Source organism: Myiozetetes cayanensis, unplaced genomic scaffold (genome assembly GCF_022539395.1).
Source record: "Myiozetetes cayanensis isolate MyiCay16 unplaced genomic scaffold, myiCay2020 scf4, whole genome shotgun sequence".
Taxonomy (NCBI): Eukaryota; Metazoa; Chordata; class Aves; order Passeriformes; family Tyrannidae; genus Myiozetetes; species Myiozetetes cayanensis.
The window spans coordinates 55,462,435-55,489,110 of NW_026087631.1; the positions used below are offsets into that span (position 1 = coordinate 55,462,435).

The 26,676-nt window shown below is 39.9% G+C and overlaps 1 protein-coding gene across 2 annotated transcripts in view; it reads left to right on the plus strand.

Annotated features, from left to right (window-relative positions):
* Window positions 1–2,498: 2,498 nt before the first annotated feature.
* The window catches only part of UHRF2 (ubiquitin like with PHD and ring finger domains 2), an 81,856-nt gene continuing 57,678 nt past the window's right edge, over window positions 2,499–26,676 (plus strand). The window contains exons 1-3 of one of the 2 annotated variants that reach the window (XM_050328716.1): window positions 2,499–2,927; window positions 17,204–17,446; window positions 21,198–21,460. In XM_050328716.1, coding sequence (XP_050184673.1) covers window positions 2,775–2,927; window positions 17,204–17,446; window positions 21,198–21,460 — 659 coding nt within the window. In that variant the 5' untranslated portion in view covers window positions 2,499–2,774. The remainder of the gene's footprint in view (window positions 2,928–17,203; window positions 17,447–21,197; window positions 21,461–26,676) is intronic. The other variant, XM_050328717.1, reaches the window with a different exon arrangement.

The window sequence follows — 26,676 nt, forward strand, 5'->3', positions numbered from 1 at the left end:
GGATCAAACAATTTCTACCTGTAGCCCTCCTAACTGTATTCTGAAAAACTGGAAGAAGTTTGGAGGGGAAATCTGACGACTAAAGATAAAATGAAGTGATAGTGTAATCAATGGCAGCCACCTTATAAATTGGAGGATAAGAAAAACGTGCTTTTGCAATCTATTACCTTGTTTTGTTGCTGACTTGGTAAATGGGATGAGGAGTTTTTTATGTTTGTGCTTTTATGACAGTAATAGACGGATATTCAGAAACCAGTGTAAAATGGGAGGAGATATGCAAGTGTATGTATTGAGAAGGAAAAACAGCAAGGGATTGTATATGTTGTGGAGGGGAGGAAACAGAAGATGTGTGAATGTTAGTTCCCTGCTTTCCACTGCACGTAACGCTGAGGCAGGGATCAACAAAGAGGATCTGTATCAAAATAAAGAGTATATGGGAAGTGATGAGGATTTTAGTTCTATTGTGGACCAGACTCAAGGACATTCCCAGCCCTACAGGTGATACAGTCACCTTTCAGTCAAAGAATGGGAACAGAGAGTCTGCCAGTTTTTTATACATGTCCCTTTTACACTTCAGATTTCTTGAACTGTAAATGATCTGTTGGTTTCTACCATGAGAATCTTGAAGGAAGTTTTTGGAAACTATCATGCTGACTCATAACCCTAGCTGAGGGGATATGCAAGCTATACGGAATACCTTTTTACTGTGGAAGAAAAGAGAATGGTAATAGAGATGGCGAGAGAAGAGCAATTAGTCAAGGGGCTTGGGATCTGAAGGGGCTTTCCCCTCCTCTTTGTCCTGAATCCATGTGCTATTTATAAGTAAGAAGGGTCAATCAGAAGATGTAAAAATTACTACATTGGAGGATTTTTGTCAGTGAGTAAAGGTGACCATGGAAAAATAACAAGGCATCCCCAGCAAACACTCTAGCTGCCGCGGTCGAGGCAGGAAACTACATGGGTTTCAGGATACCAGCAGCTTTTTATTGCAACAGTGTAGCTACCTTTATACAGTTCTGGGTGACACATGTACACGAAGCGTTGGTTTACCACTTCATAACAACTCATGATTGGTCACACAGCCACATGTCCCAACACCATAGGCTGACATTCCTAACAGGAAACCCACTCTGTGTTACAGTCCTACTGTCCGTGGTTAACCCTCTGCCAGGTGTAAGAAGTTCCATCTTCAGGATTTCAGCTGAGAGCCCAGAACCAGCTGCGCTCCCCAACATCTAGTTTCAGTAAAACCAGGGAATGAAACAACAGATTTTTGATAGCGGGGTCATACATTCAATGAGAACTAACTGTAAGGGCCTTCTAAGTAGAGTTACAATACCAACTGTTGGGGCAATGGGAAATAGTGTTTTGAGGCCATTCCTACAACTCATGGAGCGTACAGCTGGAGATAATGAACTGAATCGTTAATTTCTATATGTGCCAGAATGTCCCCTTACATTGTTAGGCTGAGATTTATTAGTGCAACTTAAATGCTCAAGTAACTCAATGTGATGCTCAGCAATGAGAGCTGGGGCAAGAAGGAGGTAGTATGGGAATTTAGGAGTTATGGTGCTTTTCTTCCTAAGGAAATTTAACCACATGTCAAAACTCTTGCTTTCTTGGAAATGGCTAAATGCACATCTGTCTGCCAATCTGAAGTGTTGAATGAGTTTCTTATTTTGCTTTGCTTGTGTGCACAGTTTTTGGTTTTACCTATTACATTCTTTTTGTTTAGATTGTTATTTCCTTTTACCCTTCTTACTCTGTTCTCCATCCTCCTGTGAGGGAGCGACCAAGCACCTGTACCAGGACTGGCCCAGTAACAGCCACATAAGTTCCAGATTCGTCTGGACATGAAGGCAAACCCACGCCAGATTCGCAGTATAAACGAGGCTTGCCTCCTTTGGCCTCGCCCCGTATTTCCATCTATGTAACGACACAGCCGCAGGCAGGGTCGGTCTGTATCTTTGGGGTAGAGCTGCATCTGGCTGGAACAAGGCTTTACGTCATCGGAAACGCGGGTGCCCAGGTTTCTCCGGCGGACACGCTGCTGGGGTTGCCCATAGATGCTCGGCGGCTCTGAGGCCCGGCCGCCCGTGAGCGCAGAGCCCGCCGCTCCCTCAGGGCTCCCTCGGGGCTCCACCGGATCGACCCCACCGCCGCTCCCCGCGCAGCGCGCGTGCCAGCCCCTCCCCCCGCAGGCCTCGCGCGGGACTGTGGGGGCGGGGCTGCGCGCGGCGCGGGGACCGCGGTCCGGAGCGCGCGCGGCGGGTGGGGGCGTGGCGGTGCCGCGCGCCCGCCTCGCGCCCCCCGCCCCCGCCCCGCCGTGCTGTCTCCGCGCGGCCGCGGCCGGCGGCTCTCGCGAGAGCGGCGTTGGCGCCGTGACCTCCATGTGAGCGCGGCGGCGCTCCCGGTAAACAGTGCCGGGCCGGGCCATGGCTCCCACCGCCCGCCCGTAGCTCTGCCCGCCGCCGCCTGCAGCTCTGCCCGCCGCCGCCTGCAGCTCTGCCCGCCGCCGCCCGCGCCGCCCCGCCGGGATCGGGCAGCGCCGCGGGAGCCGCGCAGCTCTCTCTCCCGTGCCCCGCCGAGCGGGGCCGGCGGCCCGGACTGCGGCGGGAGGGTCGCGCCCGTTCAACGGGGTTTGAAATTCCTGCCCCGCCGAGCCGAACAAAGAGCGGGGCAGAGCCCGGAGCCCTCCCCTGCAGTCCCACGCCGCGGGCGCTCACCCTGCCCCGGGCCCCGCTGCCGTGCCCGCGGCCGGGCGGGAGGGCACCATGTGGATCCAGGTCCGCACCATCGACGGCACCGAGACCCAGACCATCGACGACCTGAGCCGCCTCACCAAGATCGAGTGCCTGCGGGAGAAGATCCAGGAGACCTTCCGCGTGAGCCCCGACCGCCAGCGCCTCTTCTACAGGGGCAAGCAGGTGAGGCGGGAGCTACCGTGCCCGAGCGGACCCCCAGCGGTCACCGCTTGTCCCGGGCCCGGCTCTGCCAGGGGCTCCCCGTCTCCACCCGTGTGCCGTCCTGTGGCTCCCGCTTTTGTTTACTCCTGGGCCTGGGGGAAAGGCGGGGAGCGGGAGTCCACCCGACAAGCTCCTCCGGGACCCCGCGCCTCCCTTTTCTCCCCGAGGGAGTAAAAACGCGAGGGAGTGAATCCCCTCTCCGTGTCCCAGCGAGGGCCCTTTGTGTGTTTATTTTCCCACCTGAGCGGCTGGAGGCTCCTCCCCCGGCCCCCGCCTTCATCCTGCCCAAGTGACAGGGTGGCCGGCGGGATGCGGGGGGGAGAGAGCTGCGGCCTCCCGGTGTGTCCCGCCGCGCCGCAGCCTCGGCCGGGCAGGGCGGGAAGCGGGCGGACCGCGAGCGGTTTCCAGGAAAAACGCCGCCCGGGCCGCGCGGGGCGGGGAGAGGCGGCGGCGTGGGGTTAGTTGCGCGGGCACGAGTCGGGATCCGCGGGTGTCCTCGGCTGGTGAGCTCCGGTGTGTCCCGGGCGGGATCGGAGAGGCTGCTGGGGGTCCGGAGAGGCGCTTCATCCCGAGCGGGGCAGCCCAGCTTGGCAGGGGTGACTGGCTGGAAGCGTCCTGTGAGCTGGTACTTCCGCTGCCCTCCGGTACTGGATACAGTTTGTTCCGAATGGGTCGCCTGCGGCTGTACCTTTGTTGCTGAAGGGTGTAACCTTTGAAGCTGCGTTACGTAATCTGAGTGCTCAGTGCTAGAGTTGTGAAAGTGAGGCTCAGCTATTCTCTGACCCGAAAGGCACCGGATGTGTCACTGGGAAAGTGACTCTTGAAATGCATTTTCATACAACAGATGAGTGTTGTAGTGCTCGCCTGAGCTGAGTAATACAGGGCTTTCTGGGATTTCTACCTCAAAAGAGATAAAGTGTGTATCTTTAAAAATAAAAGGAAAAAACTTAGGAGACAGAAATTTGAATCTTGACCAAGAGGCAAGCGTTAGCAGCTGGATGCTAAGCCTAGGTTGTGAATCCAGTAGCAAACGACTAGATTTTTGTGTTCTAAAAGTTAGGGAGGGTGAGGATGGTGTTGGAGGACAGGTCTGTAAAGAACACTCAGGACAATTGCATGTTTTTGGAAGGGACTCAATCAAGGAACACTAGTCTTGAAGTTGTGTGATGTGTACTGGCACATCTCTTTGAGTGCAGCGGTTGGTGTGAGACACTAGCTTTACTCGAGAAACAGGGAAGATGAGCCTGTAATGAGATGTACTTTTCTATGTAGTCTGAAAGTGACCAGACCAATTAGTGTGAACATTTTAGTTAACAGATGTCTTGCTTAAGAAAATGCAACAGCGAAATTTCCTACATGTACAGCGTTTGTGAGTGTAGTACTTAATGTATATTTGATTTAGGACACAGCTGGGATTATGTTCAGTGAAGAGTTAGGGAGTTCTTTTTTATAGTTTCACTCCCCATTTTCTTGCAATTACCATAATTAATTCTGAAGCTTCCTTGTTGATCATGGGTTGCTTTTCTGTTTCCATGGCGCTTGTAAGTAGAAAAAAGGTCAGAAGGGTTGCTCTTGCACAAGTAAAACTGATGTGAGCAAAGGAAACTGTAAACAACTTTGAGCGTCTCAGGGCTGTGATAAAATAAATTGAAATAAAAAAGGGCACTTCAGTTAAATGTGAGGTGAACAGAAAGCAATATATTGAGGTGGAAACTTAAAAAAACCTGGAGATTACAGCATGTGTTGTAAAAAATATTATCTGGGCCAAGCTCTTTTCTTATTTAATTAACACTCAGCATGGTTAAATCTGTACAGTCTGCTAGTAGAATCGTGAGTTTACTACTGCATACTGCTTACTGTAGGCTCTCTAGAAGTACTTGGATCTTGCAGGTGGTGGGAAGACTAAGTAATGACATTCTAAAAATGGGAGGAATGTGAGGTTATAGGATGTAGGAACCTAAGTGAGTCACCGTTTATGGACTGAATTTTGGCATCATCATGCTCTTAGCATGCAGTAGAGAACAGCGTCAACTAACAATTTGGGCTGAAGCCATTACTTTGCAGTTCTTTAGAAGTACCCGTGTCCAGTTAATGTAGTTTATGTAGCATACTGTGATTTGCTGTTGTCTGATCTTCGAACACATATGCAAGAACATAAGTGGGCAATACATCACATACGTGTTCTTAAGGGTTAAAATACCCTAAAATTACTGGACAAAACATAGTGTTGTGATTAATGTAGTATTTTGTACTACCGTTGTGGTTTATTTTTTCTTTTTTTCTTGTAAAAGCCAGGAAAAACACTACATTATTGAATAAGCTGGTGTCTGTTTTTTAACTTTTACTGCAGTTCACATGTGGAAGTGAGGATTGAGTCAGATAGTATTACTGTATAACATGGTCTGGTCTGTGAGGACATCCTGGACTCTCTGGGATCCACATTTCTGCGGAGCTGAATAACTGTCTATCAGCTGCAGAAGTCAAGTAATTCCATAGATTGAGGTAGAACTTTCTGAGGAAAGGGAATAGTAATGTATGTATAGTTCTTTAGTGTGGTGCAGTAACCTAGCCTGCAGTTAGCCAGAGAAGTCTGCTGAATATTAAAACCTGCATCACCTGCAGTGGTGTCTCTTGCTTTTTTTCTTGAAGAAGGTGGATCATTGTCTGGAAGGACTTTCTTGGAGGGCCACAAATATTTCCTTATACTGGAGTAAAACATATTCTAACCTTGCTCCACCACAGACTGTCCACATCTAGTGCTTTTTCAATGTTATTTGTTAACTCTTAGTAAACTGGTAAATTACAGTGCATTGTGTGGAGGTTCTTAAGAGAAATTCAGAAAAGCAAGGTAAGACAAGCTGACTTCCAGCAACATACTTTCTCTCCTAACTGGAAGAGCTATGAAGCTGCTCTTGATGGGAGTAGAAGTTCTCAGTTTATTCAAGAAAGTGAAGGAGATATCTTGGCATTTTGACCTACCAGAGCATATTTCTATAGGATGAAATTATAGTTATTGCGGTGTTTCTGGTTTTCAGTTACAATGATGGAAAAGTGGAACAGTAAAAATACATTGAAGTTTAAATTTGAAAACTTAACAGAGAGCTTAAGGGGTATTAATACCTTCTCGTGTTTTGCACAAAACTAAACACGTGCAATTTTGTATTTCAGCAATATCTATTGTTTGTGGAAGGTAAAGCTAATGTCTTGTGTTGGCTTCTTTCATCACCCCATCCCACCTGCTAGAATTCGAATTCAATGAAAACTTGTAAATGGCTGTTGTTAAAAAAAACAAACAAACAAAAAAACCCCAACACAACAACATCATCTCAGTGTCTTTTCCATGGTGCTTACCAGAGCTGGGGGAAAAAATGACGTTGGACCCCAAATGTTTCTTTGTCAAAATATGTAAAAGGCAGTGAACTGAAACGGCTTTTGAGGTCATTAATCTTGTTGGTGAGGAGAGCACTCCTAACCTGTTTCATGGGCATTGTGATTTAACCCCAGCTGGAGATGAAAGTACTGTGCAGCTCTCAGTCACTTCCCCACCAGCAGGATTGGAGAGAGAATTGGAAGGAGAAAAGCTATAAAACTTGTGGGTTGAGATAAAGACAGTTTAATAGGGAAAGCAAAAGTCATGCATGCAGGCAAGGAGAAATAAAGAATTAATTCGCTGCTTCCCATGGGCAGGCAGGTGTTCAGCCATCTCCAGGAGAGCAGGGCCCCATCACACAACAGTTACTTGTGAAGATAAATGCCATCACTCCAAACCTCCCCCTTCTTCCTTCTTCCCTCTGGCTTTATATACTGAGCATGATGTCATTGGTCTGTAATATCCTCGGTCAATTTGGGTCACCTCTACTGGCTCTGTCTCCTCCCAGCATCCCATGCACCCCAACTTCTTTGCCAGTGTGGCAGTATGAAAAGCAGAAAAGGCCTCGGCTCTGTGCAAGCACTGCTCAGCAATAACAAAAACCATATCTATATTGTCAACCCAAATCCAAAAGACAGCCCCATACCTGCCACTGTGAAGACAGTTAACTCTACCCCAGCCAAAACCAGCTCAATGGGAGACTGAAGTCAGCAGGTGAAACTGAGAGTATGGAAGCTAATTATATACTGGTGGTGAAAGTTGCTGCAAGTCAGGCCTGCTTCAGTAGAAGAAATTTAGCTCTGCTTTTAGGCACAGAAAAATGTGGTAGTATGCACCGTGTTACTTAGCAGTGCAAGTTGACTGTTCAGTGTAGTTTCTCAGACCCATGCTGTAATGCCCAAGTGTTTATGGTTTTGTTTCTGTAAAATTTAACTGAAACATTAGAGAGGTAGGAGGAGTGAAGAACCTTTATTTTTGCATGAGAGCATCCTTGTGATAAACACACAGTTAAAAATCTGACAATAGGGTGTGCCTTTATTAGACAAGACATCTTTAGCTTCTAGTGACCTGGGCTGACACGTGAGTAGTGGATAGAATCTTGTGTGAGTTTAAGGTTCCAAGCTTTGGCTTTGTAAACTGCATTTTTAAAGGCTTCTTAATACTTAAAACTTGGATGAATTTCCAGAAGGATGGAAAAATATTACTTCTGGAGATATCCCTCAAGAATGGGAGTGCTAAACCTATTCATAGAACAACTGAGTTTCTTAACACAGACTCTTTACAGCTTTATTTTATTTGGAAGATGTAAACATTTTCAGCTTAAGCTGTCCAAATCCCATCTGCTTCAGGCAGAAATCTGGGGTGAGAAATCTTCAGCTGGAGCAGTTAAGTTTTATATTTTAGAGAAATAGTGTGAAGAAGTCTTAGAAAGGAAGTGATTACCTTTCTTTGAAGCTGATAACTCTCCTCCTGCTAGAGCAACTAGTTATCTGGAGTCTTCAGGGCAGATGTGATCAAATTGCATACTAAAATTCTTGACACATTCATAGTGTATACTTAGAACTTATCTGGCATTAGGTTTAGTAGCCCTGTGAGTGAGGTTTTTTATATGATTGCAGAAGTTGTTTACTAAAACCATCTTACTGTGAAAATATTAATGGAAACCTACTAATGCACTTGACTGTTCCTTGGTGTGATTATATTTGTTATTCAAAGCACTTAAACAAACTGAAGAAAAAAGGGGGTCAAAGTATGTGTCAAAACAGAATACTTTGTACTGTTTTGCATGTATGACTTAAGTATTAGGAACCTGGAAAAACATCACATAACCTCTAAGAAATTACAGCCAACTTTAGGGCTAGATTTTATGGCATATATATTTATTCACAGAATATGCTGAGTTGGAAGGGACCCACCAGGATCATTGAGTCCAACTCTTAGCCATGCACAGCACATCCCCAAGAGTCACACCATGTGCCTGAGAGTCACACATCCATGTAATTTAGTTAGGACAGTTTGGTATATGTACTTTTAAAACTAATATGGAAGCTCTTGGAAAATGAGCTGGGTTTTTTTTGTATTAGAAAGGACTCTACAAACCCTTAGATGCAGAACTTGCCTGATACAAGGCCTACACTGACACTACATGATGAGGATTTCCTGTAATGGAATATGATCAGATGTTGATATCAATAATATTGATAGAAGTTATCAGAGGATTCTCTTCTTTAAAAGCTAATAACTGAATCTCTATTCCTAATGATTTAACTGTAAAATTACGTAAAAACATACTTGCTTAATGTTTTTTTGGCTTTGGCTTTGGGGATTTTTTTTAGATTTTTGTTGTTCATTGTGGAAGCTTGATAATAACCAGTTCTTCATTACATGTGTCCTTGCAAGCTGCAGATAGTCATTTGCTCTCACTGGCACCACTGTTGCTGAACTTCAGTTGCCTGTGCTATAGAAGCCCATAACATCATACAGGAGGTACTTGACCCCTCTCATCTAATCAGCACAGAGATGGATGAGTCTTTCTATGCTTCTGAGGATTTCAGTGCAGCTTTATATTTTGACATGCTTTTTTCTTTTTTTATGAAAGTATCAGGTAATCCTAAATATCATCCAGAAGACATAAAGAACTTGTATTTACCTAATTAGAAGTTTCCTGAGAACACCAAAAGAAGAGAAACCTTGCTGTTTTAACTTCATCTTCCAGCTAAAAGTTAATGAGCAGATGTTCATTTAATGGGATTTAGAGTTGGATCCAAGAAGAAAATGTCATATTTAAATTAACCTTTTTTTGTTAATTTGGTATCTCACCCAGTAATAAAAGGATAAATAATCTTCAAAACATGATCTGCTTTCATTATAAAAAGTTTAATATGGAAGAGGTACAGACCTGAACCCTGTAGAAGTCATTGCTTGAGACTGAGAATGGCTGCCTTCACCATAACCTTCTGATAAAGTAAAGAAGTTCTTTTCTTACATCTCTTGACTTTCAGCTCTTTTTTGTTGGCACTAATCTTGTACACTGGTATCTATTTTGGATTGTATTTATTCCAGATTAAAAGGTAAAATATGTTGGTACCACCTGTACACTTTGCAAATAATTTTGTAGAAATTGTGTAAAACCCACTTGTTTGTTGGAGAATGTGGCCCTAAAATGTGGACTTTTGCCCTTAATTTTAGTTACAGAACTTTAGGAGAAGTGTGAATTTCTTCTCGAGAAAGCTAGTCTTGTTGATTGAGTACAAAGATGATGAATGCACGTTTTTTCATGGTTTCTGTACTGAAATTGATGTCTAATTATAGACAATGTCAGCAACAAGATTCTGGAATTTCTTCCTAGGTTATGCGGCATTTTATAGCATGCCAGACTTCCTCTTTGTGTGGAGAGTTGACCAAGCACAGCAAATTCACACTGTAGTGTGATCAAACTCTTTGGTTGTAACTGAAGTTGTAGAAAAGCCTTTCTTAGAATATTCTTCCATCCCTTGGAGTTCCTTTTGCTGTATACTTTCCTCTGAGACTGTGGGATTCTCTGTGAGAATATGATACTTACCTGAAATATGGTTTATTAAGTCTTTTGATGCTATCCGGTGTTAAGATTGCCTTTTTTTTTTCCTTTTTTTTTTTTTTTTTGCATCCAGGGCAGGTTGTTAGCTTTTGTGTAAGATGCGTAAGTGGTCAAAATGGAGCGTATTCTCTCATGTAAAGACCAGTGTGTCCTACCTTGTTCGTGCAATTTTTGGTGGCATCCTGTCTTCAAACATTCTTGTAGGCTGCTTTGAAGTGTGAATCTTGTGGCAAAAAATCAACAGAAATGAATCTCATTTCGACCATATTTTCCAGACACTAATAACTTCTTTGGTTACTGTTTTATAAAGTGTTGTGGCCTGTCTGTATTCCGTTCTGGAGGGACATGGATCTGCTTGGAGAACTTGATTGTCCAGATGTTTCACCTACTTGTGTGCTGAAGAGAGAGAGCAAAGGCAGAGCAATGATTTTGGTTTTTAATTAATAAATTTTCCTTCTTGAAATGAGGCAATAATCTGTTGTTTGTGTCTCTTTATTTTTAATAGGAAACCATGAAATTCAAACCAGGATAAAAAGCACTAATAAGGGTAACCTAGGATTTCTTTTTTGTTTCTGATGGTGCCGTAGGGTTTATTTGGTATTTTTTTCAAAATAAGATAGACATTTACCTCCTATTTAGGAAAGTAAATCTTTATTGTAGTTAGTTTTTGTATATGGGTGATTGGTGTTGCTGTCGAGTTAGGAGAAAACATTAAGGAGTACTAGAGTGAACAGTATGAACAGGGTGTTCTTATGACTTCACAGGATATATGTAAAAACCTCATTTAAAATGTGGAGAGAGTATGGTGAAGCCTGCACTTGAGAACCAGTCTACCGTAGACATGTGAGAAGGAGCCACTAAACCTCATAGATGTGCAGTCTTCGCTTAAAAGATGTTTGCATTTTTATCCTCTTATTATATAATGGATTATCTGAGGAGTTTTGTTGTGTAGGGCCAGGAATATCTTTTTGGACCCTTACTTACTTACTGCTGCATCACTCATGTCACTGATGGCATCAGAACTGCCCCATGTGCAAGAATATAGGATGTTTAAGTAGAATCATCATCAGACAAAATATTTTTTGACAGAGCAGCCTGTATGAGACTTGTAACAAGTACTATTGGAACTACAGGTTCTTGAGGAGGATCTTCTGGAGTTGCAAACACTTAAAGACAGCAGATACTAAATATCCCAATTCATATAAAGACAGTAATTTTCTTTTTGTGGTTGGCTACTAGATCCTCTTTTATTTAACCTCTGTGTCTGTAGCAGCTAGAGGAAACTCTTTTTCCTTGGGAAACAATTATAGTACACAGTTATTGTAAAAACCTGACAAGGCACTTTGAATGTGGTTAATACATGAATTTAAATCTCCCGGAATCCTGGAGCATTTTTTTCAGATACAGGTTTTTTATGTGAAATAAAAGTACTTTTCAGTTTCTCTTTCAGCTTTGAAAGTGTAAGTAAACTGAGTGTAAGTAAGCTGACTGAAGTCCATAAGCGAAGGGTCCAGTGTTGTGTCGTAAAGGTTATTAAAGTTTTCTTGTCCTGTATTGGTCCCATTGCCTAAAACTCACTTACTGCATACTGATAAGCTGATTTTGAATTTCCAGTTAGGTTTTTCATTACTAAGTGCTGGTTAGAGATGTGGTGGAATGCTTCTGTGGAATTCAATTCCAACACCCTTCCTGCAGGCAAAAAACCTTAGTTTTGTACATCAGTCTTGAGATGGGAAATACCAGTAGTTCTAGAAGTCCACTTTGCTTGCATAAATGAGTACCCTGCTGGAAGTTACAAGTTCTGGATTTCTTCAGACTGACTAACCCTCTGGATAACTCGTGTAAACAACTCTTAACCAAGGTTCTCTACTGAACTTGAGCTCAAAGCTCTTTACCCTTGTGCATTTCTTGTTCTATTTGCAGGGTGTATGTAATGCCTGTGCAGAATGAAAGATTGGTGTTGCTTAACTTTTCATCACACCTTGTTAATTAAAGAACTCATCTGCATTCATTATAGTTTCTTTCATCTCTATTGCTAGATATAGGCATTCCTCTAGTTCTCGGAAAAGATACCCTCAGAAGATGGTTAAAGGCACACTTTCATAAGTGATTAAAGATCTTTATTGTCAAGTAGAATGGCTGGATTAAGGTGACCCAGGGACTTACTATTCTGGATCACAAATTCAGATAATAATAGTGGGTAATGTGTTCTTACAGGAATTATTATGTGCTTTCTTGAAAGGTCTCTGTACAAGCTGTGTAACCCATAATGAACTGTGCTTCGGCTGAAACTTTTAGTTAATTTGATAATAGTTAGGGAATTACTTGTCAGGCTTAAATTTTTTTCCTCCAGGTAATGCAGTGTCATAGCACATTCTGCATAATCATTCATGTTCCTGTAAGTGCAGCTTCTGCATGCTTTTAAAGTAATTTGTGTCTTGACATTATAAGACAGTTCTTCTAATAGTGTTAGTAGGGTAGGTATCAATTTCCAGTTTTGCATTGCTACAGCTGCTCTCGTGTAGTAGAGTAAGCACAGTGTTGTCTTACCTTTAAGTATCTATAACAACCTTCTGTAGGAGTATTTGGAAACTGATAGTGTCTGTAACATATGATGATGAGTACATTTGAAAGATGTAAGTATTTAGAATACTGAAAGTCTGTTAGATACTGTAAAGCTAGCTGCTCTTTAGTGTCATGTCATTCAGAATATGTTAATGAAGCCTTAGGGGCTTTTGAAGCATACCAGTCATTAAGAGGAAGAAAAACTGAAAGTAAAATCTACTGCTAAGGGAACAAATACATCTTCTTGTAATGACAGCAGGATCAGAAAAGCTAGCAAAATTTTGTAAATGAAGTTGCCTGTTCAGTTATTTTTGCTTTGGTACATGTTTTAATAACTCATTAAGAAATCATAACTGACTTGAATGAGGTTGATTATCTGGTAATTGCCTGATTACTTTTGCTTCTCATTTGCATGTATAAACTTATGAATGACAAGTGTCCTTAAATGCTTAGTGAATGATTCAGTAACCATGTAATGTTTGTTTCTTTTCTTTTAATATACCGACTAGGCAAACATATTTTCAGGGAATCTTCGTAGTACCTTTACGCAGCAGAATAGGATGAAATTCTTTGTTGTAATTCAAGAAATAACATCTTATAGTTCTGCTCCCCTTCTGTATGGAATAGATTTCTTTAAACACTGTTTTCCAGTTTTGTTATTCCAGCGATTTTAATTGTCAGTGATGCAGTAATGCTAAGTGGAGGTATATTTGCGGATTCACAGGTCAGTTCTTGTAAGGCAAAAAGCGTGAGAACTTGATTCTACCTAGTGAGTTTCTGTGTTCTCTCCTTTGTTTCTAGAAGCTGACACTGTTGCAGTGTCATTGGCTTGGTCTAAATTTGTGCAGTTGCTCATACTTGACAACATACTTTTTGCTCATATGGTAAACAGGTGCTCTTTCCTTATCATGTTGCCAAACACTACAAACTGCCTCATGTGAAGTGTGCTTGTAGTAATCTTATCTTTGTTACAGTGCTTTTAGACTTAAGTGTAACTTCACTAGTCATAGAATAATCTGGTGTCACAAAATATTCCTACAAAGAATACAGATGATAAAAACAGAGGAAAAAAATTTCTGATCACAGAATCATAGAATGGTTGGGTTGGAAGGGACCTTAAAGATCTAGTTCCAAACTCCCTGCCATGAGCAGGGACACTTTCCACTAGACAGGTTGCTCAGGGCTCCATCCAGTCTGACCTTGGACACTTACAGGGATGGGGAACCCACAGTTTCTCCTGACAACCTGTTTCAATGCCTCACCAACCTCACACTACAGAATTTCTTCCTGAAACCTAGTGTAAACCTACTGTCCCTCAGGTTTGAAGCCGTTGCCCCTTGTTCTCTCACTACATGCCCATGTAAAAGGTTTCTCTCCATCTTTCTCCCTTCAGGAACTGGAAGGCTGCAGTTAGAGTCATCACTAAGCCTTCACTTCTCCAGGCTGAACAATCCCAATCTTCTTCATAGGAGAGGTGCTCCATCCCTCTAATCAGCTTGGTGGCCTCCTCTGGACTCACTTCAACAGGTCAATGTCCTTCCTGTGCTGAGGACATTGGGACAGAATCACCTCCCTAGACCTGCTGGCCACTCTGCTTTTGATGCAGCCCATGACAGATTTGGCATTCTGGGCTGCAAGCACACGTTGCTGGCTCCTGTCTGACCTCTCATTCACCATTGCCCCCAAGTCCTTGTTGGCAGAGCTGCTCTCAGTCCCTCCATCCCCCAGCCTGTATCGATACTGGGCGTTGCCCTGACCCAGGTGCAGCACCTTGTGTTTGGTCTTGTTAAATCTCATGAGATTCCCATGGACCCAGTTCTCAGGCTTGTCTAGGTCTCTCTGGATGGCATCCCAACCTTCAGGTGTGGCAACTGTACCCCTCAGCTTGGTGTCATCTGCGAATTTGCTGAGGATGCACTTGATCCCCTTGTCTATGTTGTTAATGAAGATACTAAATAACACTGGGCCCAGTATGGGCCCCTGAGGAATATCTCTTGTCACAGAGGTCCACTGGGGCTCTGAAATGTTGACCACGTCCCTGGATGTGACAGTCCAACCGATTCTTTTTATCCATCTAACAGGCTAATTAATTATAAATTAATTCTGTGAAGCAGATAACTTTGCAGTCACCAGTTTATTTTGCTGACCATTTAGTTCATGTTCATCAAAGCTGACTTCACATAACCCTTAGGGTTGGAAGGGGCCTCTGGAACTCATCTAGTCCAATCCTCTGCCAATGCAGGGTCACCTAAAGCAGCTTACACAGGAATGTGTCCACATGGGTTTTGAATGTCTAGAATGTTCTGTCCTCTAGAGAGGAGACTCCTTTTATTTCTGTGCAGGAACAGGTAGACTGTACATGGTGGTGTTGTATGTTCATGTCATTAGGGAAGGCAGCTTCTTACTCAAGGCCTAGCTTTCTCATGTCTTCCATTCTGAACATTTAACTATAATTGTTCATGGAGAGATTATGTTTTTTAATTTTTTTTTTAATTTTTTTTTGCCTCTCCTGCTAATAGGAAGGATTTAGTTTTGTATTGGAGATAAAACTTACTCTGCAGTCATAACTGAATAGTGTATTATTTCAAGGTGATTATTTGGTTTTGGTTTGGGTTTATTTGTACTCTGAATGTAAGAATAGCACTTTAAATGGTCAAAATGCAAACCTCTTGTGGTATGGAAAGCCCCCAGTCTTGTTGTAGGGCTGCAAGAGAATTTCTGTCCCCTTTGTTAAAGACTTGTCAAAGGGATAGAAATGTATGGTATTCATATGGTGAGACAGAAAAGGTTACTTGAGCTTTTTAAGTAACTTGCTCCTCAGTATGAAGCCCTAAGCCTCAAGGCCCCAGCATATGAGGCGGTGTTGGTAGTCACCTGTAGAATCACAGTTGCTGGAGATTTCCCCTCCAAGGCTTGCAATCTTCTAATAATTACAGCATGAAAATCTTCAGGACAGTTTTGTTTGCTGTGTGTTGAACTGGTTTGAAAACATTCAGCTGAACAAGGTTTGTCCCTGTAGCTGTTGACCAGACAGCTGTGTCAGCTTCAATTAAATTGAAACAAACTGTGAGTACTCCTGTTTATAGATCCAGTTGTGGGTGGGTACAGTTGTTATCAGCAGTAAGGAGAGTAATTTTTTTTTCACACAGATCTTAAATTCATGGAAGAAAACTGATTAATTTCTTGACTGTTAGTTTCTATTCATAACTGTCTCCCTGCCCTCTAGAGCTGCTTGAAAAAGCAGAGGGCATGCAGGAAGAAATATACATTCCACTTTTGGAATATCCTGAGATCATTTAAATGTTACAGAAAACATTCAAATTAACGTTAATGAGAAACTGGAGAGTTCCTTCTTTATTTTTTTCTGTTCCTTCCTGCTCCCTGCATTATCTCATCGTACTGATACTACCCATAAGCTCATGGAAAGAGTTCTGTTTGAAAAGATTCATGAAACATCAAATTGTATTGAAAATAGCAACTATTCTTGAAAAAAGGGTAGATAACTTTTTTTTGTTGCAAAAGTAGATTGGAAAGATGTGGGAGTTTTTAGTCATGCATGTTCTTCTCCCAGTGCATCATGAAGTAAAGTATAATACTAGTTTTGATATCTTAAAGCAATGTATGGTACTCTTAGGTGAATCAAATCTCTACTTCAGAGATGCTCTAGGTCACTGAGTGTTTAACTGAGCAAAGTAGCAGTGGTCACTACTCCCTGTATTTCTTTCCTAGCACACAACTTGTAATTTCCTTGGTGTGAGTTTCTTAGCTTAATTGTACATAGGGTAAAATAAAGATAATAGCAGGTATCTTAAAGCTGTGCAGAGTGGGTCCAAAAGTAATGTTTAATAACTGTATTCTGTGGATGATTTAAAAAGTTTACCACTGTTTATATTATGATGTTCTGCAGGACCTGCTTGCATCTGGAGTATAGGGGGGCCTGATGTATGAAGTTATTTGAGGGAGTGCTATACCATGTCTGGTTTTTGGTTTTATAATAGTTTTAAACTGACTGGTTAAAAGACTTGATTTCAGTGCATTAATCTTGTTTTGATCTTGGGATGGGGGTCTGAGGGATGGGGAACTTGGCTAAATCTGGAATAAATATGTTTTTGTGGTATTTAGGAGGTTTCTTTTTATGAGGGCCAGGACCTATTTTTCTTGTTGCTTCCCTCTAGGTGTGGTTTCTCTTGCAAAACACTTTCAGATTTTACAGTTTTGAAAAGTAAATGAAGTTATCTGAGCATGAAGTTTTTATATCTAGATGTTTTATTTACGAAATAGTTTGCAAAGTATTAGGGAAGCGTCAGGTGCTTTCTACTTTGCTTTCTAGTAAAGATTGAGGAAGAGGAAATTGTGAAATTGCAGAGCTGAAATGCACACAACACAATTATTAATTTAAAACTTCTCACATGTATCTGTAGTTACTGTCTGTGTTATGTAAGTGACAATATAGGTTCTGCCAATTCTTTAAAAGAAAACCACTGCGTTATATTGAAAGTTGATGCATAGTTAAAAAGTCCAAAGTCTGTAAAGATGTCTGTAGTTTTAAGCCTTCCTTGGTGAGACTTTGATTTTGCATGTACTCAAGACTTAGGTTTTTATTTACCTGTAATAGATGGCTTGCCTCTCCTGGTCTGCACAATTAATGCCTGTAAAAGGAAGATTTGCAAACTACTAATATGTACCTTAAGGTGGAATTTTACAAGTACATATTTCTTTTGACAGCTAGAAGATGGACATACTTTATTTGACTACAATGTTGGACTAAATGACATAGTACAGCTTTTGATACGTTCTGAATCTGAAGCTCCTACCGCTGCATCTGTGACAAATCAAGATGGAGAAGTCAATCTTTGTGCTGTTTCCAACTGCAAGAACAAAGTAAAAAAAACAAATAGTGGATCACCCAGTCAGCCATCTACATCATCTCGCTCGTTCCTCATAGATCCTGGCATTGGACTGTACAAGGTATGTACAGAGTTTTTGAAAGCTGGAAACTTGCCTCATTTTTGGGGGGTTTGATTTTATTGTTAAAGAAGTTTGTTTTATTATTTAAAAGACTGTATCCTCATTGCTTTCTTTTATGATTTGATATAATTCTCCAGTTTGTCTTAAATGAAATTCACTTCTTTTAAACTAACTCTTACAGAGTCACGAATATGTCGCTGTACCACTCTGACGTTTCAGGAGAGTTCACAAACTCTTGACACATAGTGTTCTCCAAAAAGTTTAGAGTAGCTGTGAAACAAATACTTTTTTGTGGACAAAAAGAAGAAGGTAATAAAGAAACTATGTGGAGAAGTGTAGCTTTTCCCCTTCTTTTTTTCTTCAAGCTTTCCAAATAATTGTTTTAATCCTAATGGTTCAGTGCTGCATTAGAATGAGATAATCTCTGAAAATACACAGTTTTTTTAAGCTGTATGTGATGTGGTGATTCCTCTCTTAATATAGGGTTTTTAGGAATCATGTATGTAGTATTAATTTCATTTTGTACCTCATTGAATTTTTTGATATTGTCATGTAAGATTACATCAGACTACCAGAAGTTTAATTTAAACAGAAAATGGACAGTTTCCAGATTGCTAGCTGTTTGGACATTTAGTAGAATGTATGTTTATGTTTAGGTATCTGTGTATGTCTATGATAGCAATTCACCTCCTGGTGAATTCACCTCCTGGGTGTTTCTTTAGATAAGACGTAGCCATAACAATAATTATTTTGGTGGAAAATGTCCACAATTGCAGAGAAGGAAAAGGAGGTTGAGGCTGTGGTAAATTGGCAGACTTGCCTTAAATCATTGAAGAACTGAAGAGACTGGCTGAGAAAACAAGCTGGGCCTCTCGCTTACCTTGTGCCTCATTACTCGTGAATTGATTACTTTTTCAGCCAACCGTATGTTTTCTATATATATAGAGAAAACTTAAGTGTACAGTCATTGCATTGTTCACTATTTGTAGATAACAGTATGAATGTGTAGAGGATTACAGTATTAGAAAACTTTTAAGAGTGTGTTTTCAACCACTTTTGTAGTTCAAAGGTAGTAAAGTTGTTTAATAATAAAGTCAATAGCAAAGGCCATAAACTAAGCTACGTTAGATGGCTAAACAGATATTTAATCATTTTCATATTTAATAATTTCATATTTAATAATTTTCCATTTGCTTGTTTGTCAGACAATAAGGAGTTGTTTAGTTACAGGAAGAACTAGTTTGTACAGCTTCTGTCTGAGGAAAGTCCTGTGCCTCACTGGATCTTCATTCAGAGCTAGACTCAAGAAAATACCTGTTACTTACTCCATGTTATGGATAGTCCCAGCCTCTGTGCCCTCCTCTCTCTGATTTCAACCACCGAAAGGAAAGGTAGTCAGTATGGAACCTGTAATTAAAAAAAATTAATGATAGTGTTGTTATGGGGAGTAAATGTTAATAATAATTATTGTTAGATGGTTAAAACAGTGATTTAAACAGAGTTCCTCTGTGCTCATTGCATATTTTGTAAATTAGAATGATTTAGGTTGTTTTATATTCCAGTTGTACCTGACGTCTGTTATCTACATGTGTTCTGAAGGACTAGTAGCAGGGTGCAGTTACGTTCAACTCCTGTTCCTTATTACTAAGACTGAATAATCATTAGTGGTATCTGATTTAAGAACCTGGGGGCCATCCCAAGGTGACTTGGCACCTGTGAAGGACACTGCCTTGGCTAAGCAATGGCCAAAAGGAAGAATACGAGACAAGCTGGAGGAGGGGGGTTACAGTAATGGTGCTTGAGCATGCGGGAATAATGTTAGAAAAACCAAAGCTCTTTCAGAAGCCGTGTGCATGTTTCCCCTTCTCATATGGTCTTCATAACTTTTCTTCCAAAAAACTATGACTGCAGTAAAAAAATCCATTTTACCCAAGAACAGTAGTTTGGAATAAAAACCATACAAACTGAATCTGTAATTAAAATCAGTGTTTGTTTAATACTGTCCATAAAGAGCTACTGATAAAACAGTTCTTAAACAAGACACCACTAACACAAAATAGTTGTCTTATGCGCCTCAGTGGTCTGTGGTAATAACTACTTGCCCTTATTCTTTGCAAGGGTGGGAAATGTGTTTTGTAACTGTTTGCATAAGATTACAGAAGCATGCATTGAAGAGGAATGATTAAGAGAATCTGCACTGATTTATGATTTTATTCTATTTTTTTGTTGGTTTGGTGAAGTTTTTTTGTTTTGTTTTATTCTGGATCTGTTAATGATGATTTTTGACTTTGCTAACGTGGCTTCTCTGGCACTTCCATAACGGGTTGCAAGAAGTAGCAGCAAATGGAGGAATCTTTACTAGCATGTATCTTGTACAACTGTGTTTTGGAGAAGAGGAACTAAAGCCCCACTTTTGAGCTACAACTGAGTCAAACACATAAGGTTGTGTAGGGATACCTTCACGAGGGTTCCTTCTAGAAGTGCCAGAATCTACTAATTATGTTTAAAATAGATTCACAGATCTAAAATGAGGCTGCCCTTCTCTGATTTGTTTATTATGTGGCTGAAATTGTCATTCTGGTAAAAAGCTGTACTTTGAATACTGTATATTGTAAGAAACAATAAGAAAATACATGCCTGTACATGTATTTTACATGGGCAGAAAAATAAAACCTTGGGTTTTGGAAGTTATCTTAGGAAGAGGAATGGAAAAAACCCCAAGAAGTATTGCTTTCTTGGGATAAACTTGTTAGCACAAAATGCTGTCAGTTTTGCTTTCCAATTCACCCTAAATGTTAGGACTTAAAGAGAATGTTTTTCTAGTTGTTCCTGTGAAAATATAGTAAGATTATTCAGATCTTAGAAATCAACCTTTGGGTTTCTGAGAGTGAATATCTGTCTGGCATGTTGGTACTTGACAATGACTGTAGCTTAAACCATATACATGCATGTCTCATACTGTTTATTAGAGATGTTTTCTGTGGTATGTGTGTACAATAGTCATGTTGTAATATTTTTTTTATACTTGGTGCACTTCTGAAATATTTTAAAAATATTTCAGTGTTCTCAGTATTATTAAGGAAACATCTATTTAATTGCCTGAAGACTTGGGAAAGTGAGAAGTGATTTAGAATAATAAAATGGTTTTTGGTTGCCAGTAAATTAATACTGGTAGTACTTGCAAGTACAGAAGGGAGAAATTCTGGAGATAGTTTCATTTCTTACAGTCATAACATTTTGGCTGACTGTGTGGCAACCTTGTTAAACTTGTTTCATCTCTCTCTTCGAGTCTTTATTGGTTAAAAAAATCATGTAGGCCAGAATGGTAGAAGGTTAAGTAATAACTCCAAGTTGGAGACTCAGGGAAATCTGTAAACCGCTGGGTTGTGAGATAGTATTTTAATGCTCTATGTACTTGTTTTAGCCATAAAGAACAACTGGTGAAACGAGGAAAGGATAATGACAGATCAAGCTAATTTCCAGATTTGGAGGGAAAAACAGAAGAAAATTACCTTGCTTTTTAAATTTGTCTACAGATTATACTAGATTTCAATGAAGGAAGAGTATTAAAATACTCAAAGTGGTAAATGAAAGTATTCATGACTGCATATTACTTGAACTTGCATAAGCTCAACTGGTTATTATAGTTCATTGTTTTATAAACAGTAGCACAGTAGGTTGACTGATTTATTTTTTCTTAATTGGAAGTATATAAAATAAGCATAAATTCACTGTTTGATCTTCCTTTTAGATAAATGAATTGGTGGATGCCCGTGATGTCAGCATTGGAGCCTGGTTTGAAGCTCATATAGAAAATGTTACTCGAGCAACAAAGGGACATAAGAATGGTAAAACTCAAGGGAAGAGTGGTAACACTTACAAAAGGACTAATGGAAACTTAAATCAAGATCATTCTAGAGAAAATGCAAACAATTTGGACAGTACACCATCCACATCTTATTCAGACTGTATGGACACTGATGAAGAAGCTATTTATCATATCAAGTATGATGAGTAAGTGCTCCTGATACTATTTTGAGGACATCACGTATTGTTATTTGGTTTGTATAAACCAAGAATTTCTTAAAGAAGCTTGGAGTCAAAGAAAGCAAGTTCAATATTGCCACCAAGGAAAAAAAACCTAAAAAATTTTTAACACTTTTTAGTCGGATGTGGCAAATCCATTGGGAGTAATATTTTTCATCCGTAAATACTGTAAAGTATTAATTTCCTGTCTCTATGAAACTTAAAATATATCCTTTCTCTATAAGAAAAAGAAACTATATAACCAAATTTTTAGTGTGGCTTTCTCCAAGTAAAGTATTGTTTTAAATTTTTTTTTTAATTATTTCCTATATATAGTGAACTCTTCTTAGTGGAGCTGAAGAACTCCCATTAGGGCAAATTTTATTACTTGATTTGGTTTAACTTTATTTCAAATAGAAAAGTTGTGCACAAAATTACAGAGCTGCACTTATAATAGAGATTTGTAATCAAGAACTTTGTGACTGAGGGATTGAAATTGTTTCTGAAATGGAGAGAGGGCATTAAGGGTGGGGGTTTTTTCAGTGTTTTGGTGATTTTATTTTTTTATTTTTTTTAGTTTCCCTTCTAGTAATAACAAATTCTAAAGCCTGCAATATGTGGGTGGGAAGTCCTGAATTTGGAAGGATTCTGTATTTATGAAATGGTTTTGCACCATTTCATTTGCTTCAGAAATTATTCAGATCTTGTTTTTTAGTAATATGTGTTAAAGCAATAACTTACGCTTCTAAACAAATAAAATTTTGAATGAGTTGAGTATTTTTAATTTTTTATACTGATATTAGTAAAAATACTGCAGTTTGTGGAATGTAGGATGCAGGTGGAAGGATGCAAAGTATATTCAGTATTAACTTAGCCTAGATTTCCAAAATAAGTTTTTAGAGCAGCTATTCTAACTTCACCTGTTTTAATATGTAACTCTGTTCTTCTTACTAGTAGTAGATACAACTTAATGCATTTTTTTTGACACTGTGCTAAGTTCGAGGTCCATGTCTGTGATTGTATAAACTCTCTACTTAAAATGTTAGAGAATGACAAAGAGAAATGCAAATGTGTCATTGAGTATTGCAAGAAATACTTGAAAATAACTTAGCTATTATGATCAAATGAAAATATTTTTTCTTGAAATTCACGTCTATTTTGGTGTGATTTCAAAGATGTGGCTTTAAGATTACTTGGTTTTACAGTACTGTGGATATATGTCAGTTAGCAGTGGGCAAACATCTCTGAGAAAGTGATTGTAACTGTTGCGTTGAAATTATGTGATTTTTTTTTTTTTTGTAGATACCATTATTTTTCATGAGTTAAAAGTACTGAAGTAGAAAAAGTTTCACAACATTTCTGATTTTTCTTTGGCCTAGTCTTACTAAAGAAAAAAGAAGATTGACCTCTGTTCATGTGTACTTCAGGATCTAACTGCTCTTTTTTGCTCTTACAATAAGGTTATGTGTAGCAGTACATACTTAGCCAACAAAATTAGATAAAGCACAGAAGCATAATGTGGCAAGATAGTCACAATTAAACGGATCAGTCTAAGGTATTGGAAGTCAGAAATTGGAAAGAAAAACTATTGGAAAGCGAGACTTGCACATTTATCAGTGATTGAGGTTTTGGTGGATGTTACTCATACACATCATTCAGGGTCTCACTTTTTTTTTTGTTCTAGTGTTACCCAGCATGCACATTCTTATGATAGCTACCTGTGTGCTCATACTGCTTTGTTTTCATACATTAGTGTTTACCTCTTTGATGTCTGTAGACAGCATTTGTATCCTGCCACCTTTATGCTTGATAGGGATAAATAGAGAGGTCATAGTATGCTTTACCACACAGTCATTTTCTGCTCCAGAAATTGATTAATTTATCTCTTCACTGCTGTTCTTCAAGGTTCATATTTTACTGTGAGTACTGTCTTCTGCACAGTTACCTGTGCCTGGGTGTTTTGTTTCTCAGGTATGGAATGTGCATTTTGCTGCCAGATATACTTGTCATTCTCTGACCTTGCTGTGTTATTTTGAAGAAACTCTTTTCCCTTTTATCTCTCAAGGGTGATGGTTCTCATGGGTAGCATAGTTTCGACTCTGTTTTTCCTGCAACAGGTATATTCTTACATGACATCAACACTCTCTGCATTATCTGAAACAGAACAAAAATTACTTAGAAATGGAAGACCTAAAACTGGTTCTATAAAGCCATCAAAATTACTTTAATACATGTGTTAGAGGTTAACACAGGTGCACAACTTCTCAAATCATAACTGGTGCTCCTTTGCCTGTTACATCTTTCCAGTTTGAAAGAAAAGAAAACACGGAAAAGAAGGTTACAGTTGAGGGATGGGTCACCTGTAATGCATTGAATTTGTCTACTCCAGCCCCCCAATGTCACTACACTCCTGTGTTACTGTGTTCTCCTAGAGCAACTGTTCTTAAAAGGTGAAGCAGGACTTATGTGAGAAAGCTGACTAGAGCAGATTTACATATCGTAAGTCCTCTGCAAAACTTAAACACATTGGTATGCAGTTTTAGATTCCACAGAAGTGTACCTCATCTGAGGGGCTGAGTTTTGATTTGTTCCTCTTTCCATTTCTTGTTTAAACTGTATAGTTACACAGCCCACCCTGGGCTATATGTGTAGTGTTTAACTACATTGCTGCAGTAGTTGTAAGGCCCACATGTTTGTTGCAGAGATGGTTCTTTGTAGAGAAAACGTAAGACCATTGGGAGGAACAGAACTTCTCAGTTTCAAATTAAACTGGAGTCAGTTCTTGATAAGCTTCAAGATTTAAAAGATTTGTGGTGCTTGTTTAAGAGGCTTACCTTCATCAGTGAGAAAGAGACCGAAGTATCAGTTCTATCAGTGCTGACCTTCAGGCAGTGCCAAATTTCTTGGCATCCAGTTGTGGCTATGTAACTTCTATCTGACAGAACAACATCTCCTTTCAGTTTCTGAATGCACGTTTTTCCCTGGAGGCAACCTTGTTTACAGGTGGTTTTCAGTTTCTATCAGTGTCATCTTCTTCCCCTTCTGACACTTTATTCGCTGTATTTCCATTTTGCCTTTGCATTTTTGGGTATCACAAAGAGCCAGTAAAGACTTTGAAGTCAAGGGTGTGCTATGAAGTTTCATACAGTACATTTCTTTCTTCAGCTCCCAACGACTGACTTTGAATACAGAAGGAGTGAACCCGTCTTAAACAGAAGAAAGCCAAATCCTCAGACTTGTGAGGAATCCAACACATACTTAGATCTTCAAGTTAACTGAGATAACTGTAGATAGTCTCCACTACAACTTGCTTAAGATTTGCTTAAGATTTGCTTAAGATTTGCTTAAGATTTGCTTAAGATTTGCTTAAGATTTGCTTAAGCTTTGCTTAAGCTTTGCTTAAGCTTTGCTTAAGCTTTGCTTAAGCTTTGCTTAAGCTTTGCTTAAGCTTTGCTTAAGCTTTGCTTAAGATTTGCTTAAGCTTTGCTTAAGCTTTGCTTAATTCTTAAGAATTACTTCCAGATCAGAAACAGGACATTTCAGTAGTTCCATAAGGACATGTCTACAGTGCTGTGTCATATGAAAGCTTGCCCTTTCCTCTTAACTTGCTCTGTTTGATTTCTGTTGCTTTTGTAGCACTGGTTGTAGTCTAGTTAGTTTCAGAGAGACAGTTCTAATTCTGCAAGTGTTAGCCTCTTGATCATTAACTCTTCCCTGAAATAGTAGAAAGACTTATGGATTTACAACAAATACTGTCTTTTCCTTCCTTTTCCTGTTAAAGTCGCTTGTAATAAAGGCTTTCCATTTAAGAAGGCTTTCATCAGTCGTGACAGGAAGGTTGGATGTTCCTGCAGCATGAGAAATGTCAGTATACCTACCAATATCAAGTATAGATTTAGTATGACTCAAGTGTAGGTAACTTTTTTTCAGGACCACTGTGTTTGGTTGATGATATTCCCCCTCAGATTTTATAACAGTCAACAGAGAAGTTTAATTTAAAGCATGAGGTAGTTGTGATATGTCATAAGGTACACTGTGATTATTTATTCTAGGGAACTAGGTACTTCTAATTACTTCATGCTTAATGTGAGCTGTGGAGTGATGACCTTGGAACTCTTTCAGATTTGAAAGTAGTCTGAGGTCTCTTTGTTTCTCATCTGAAGAGATTATGGTTCCAGTCTGTGTCAGTTCTGTGTAGGATGTGTGTTGGATGTTTTTATCATCTGTAGAATTTATGTGGATGTCTTTGATGATGTAAAGAGCCACCTGAAAAAAAATGTGAGGTAGGACACACTGTAATTGAATTACGTGCCCAGCCTGATTCTGGGAATTCTGGTAGCCAGATGACCATAACTGTTAGTGAGGATTTTGAAAAGCCTTATCAAGTTCCTAGATCTATGCAGGTGGAAGTTAAGAGTATTTCTAATAGCAGATTTATTACGAGTAGATTCCCTCCTTCCCCCTTCTCTCCTAATGGTTCTTAGTTTTTCATTTTACTGAAAATTACTTTGCCTTCTTGTTGAACAGGAAGACTTTAGGTGGATGGATTCAAGTTTCTGAGTACTGTAGGATTCTTGTTGTCCATTAAGAGAAGCCCTGCTAACTTTCTGTTGTCTGATGGATCTTAAGGACTATTACATTAATCCTTACTTCTGTATCTGTACACTGACTTTTAGTTGGTTTCTCAGGCTTCTCTCCTTGCAGTGTACTGAAGTTAATGTTTTTTCTGGGTTTGGTGAAAATGCTCTGGTATATGAAGGATACTTATCATTAATGGTATGGAAAATTGATAGTTGATGTTAATCTTCGGAGCCTGTGGCAACTAGCTTGCGACTTCAGTTGTTCAGCAAGGTGACTTCCATGATTTCTCTCCCTTCTTTAGAGAGAACGACAGCCTGCATGTGGGTTTCAGGTGATGGGGTGGGGGTAATATTGGGGACCTAGTTTAGGTTTTGGCTTAAAGTAAAATTCATCCTGCTTCTGATTTTTATTAGAAAACTGTTTTTCCTACATTCTTTTTAAACTGTGTAGCTTTTCCTAAGTTGGGTAGAACAGGCATCGTCCAACTTACTTTGGACCTGTTACTTCAGGTGGTTCCTATATCGTCTGTGCTGCTAGCTGGATGTTCAAAGGATACAGCGATCTTGGAGATGGTCTGAGTGGATGCTGGTAATCTGGAAATCTGGGGCAAGACTCCTAAGATA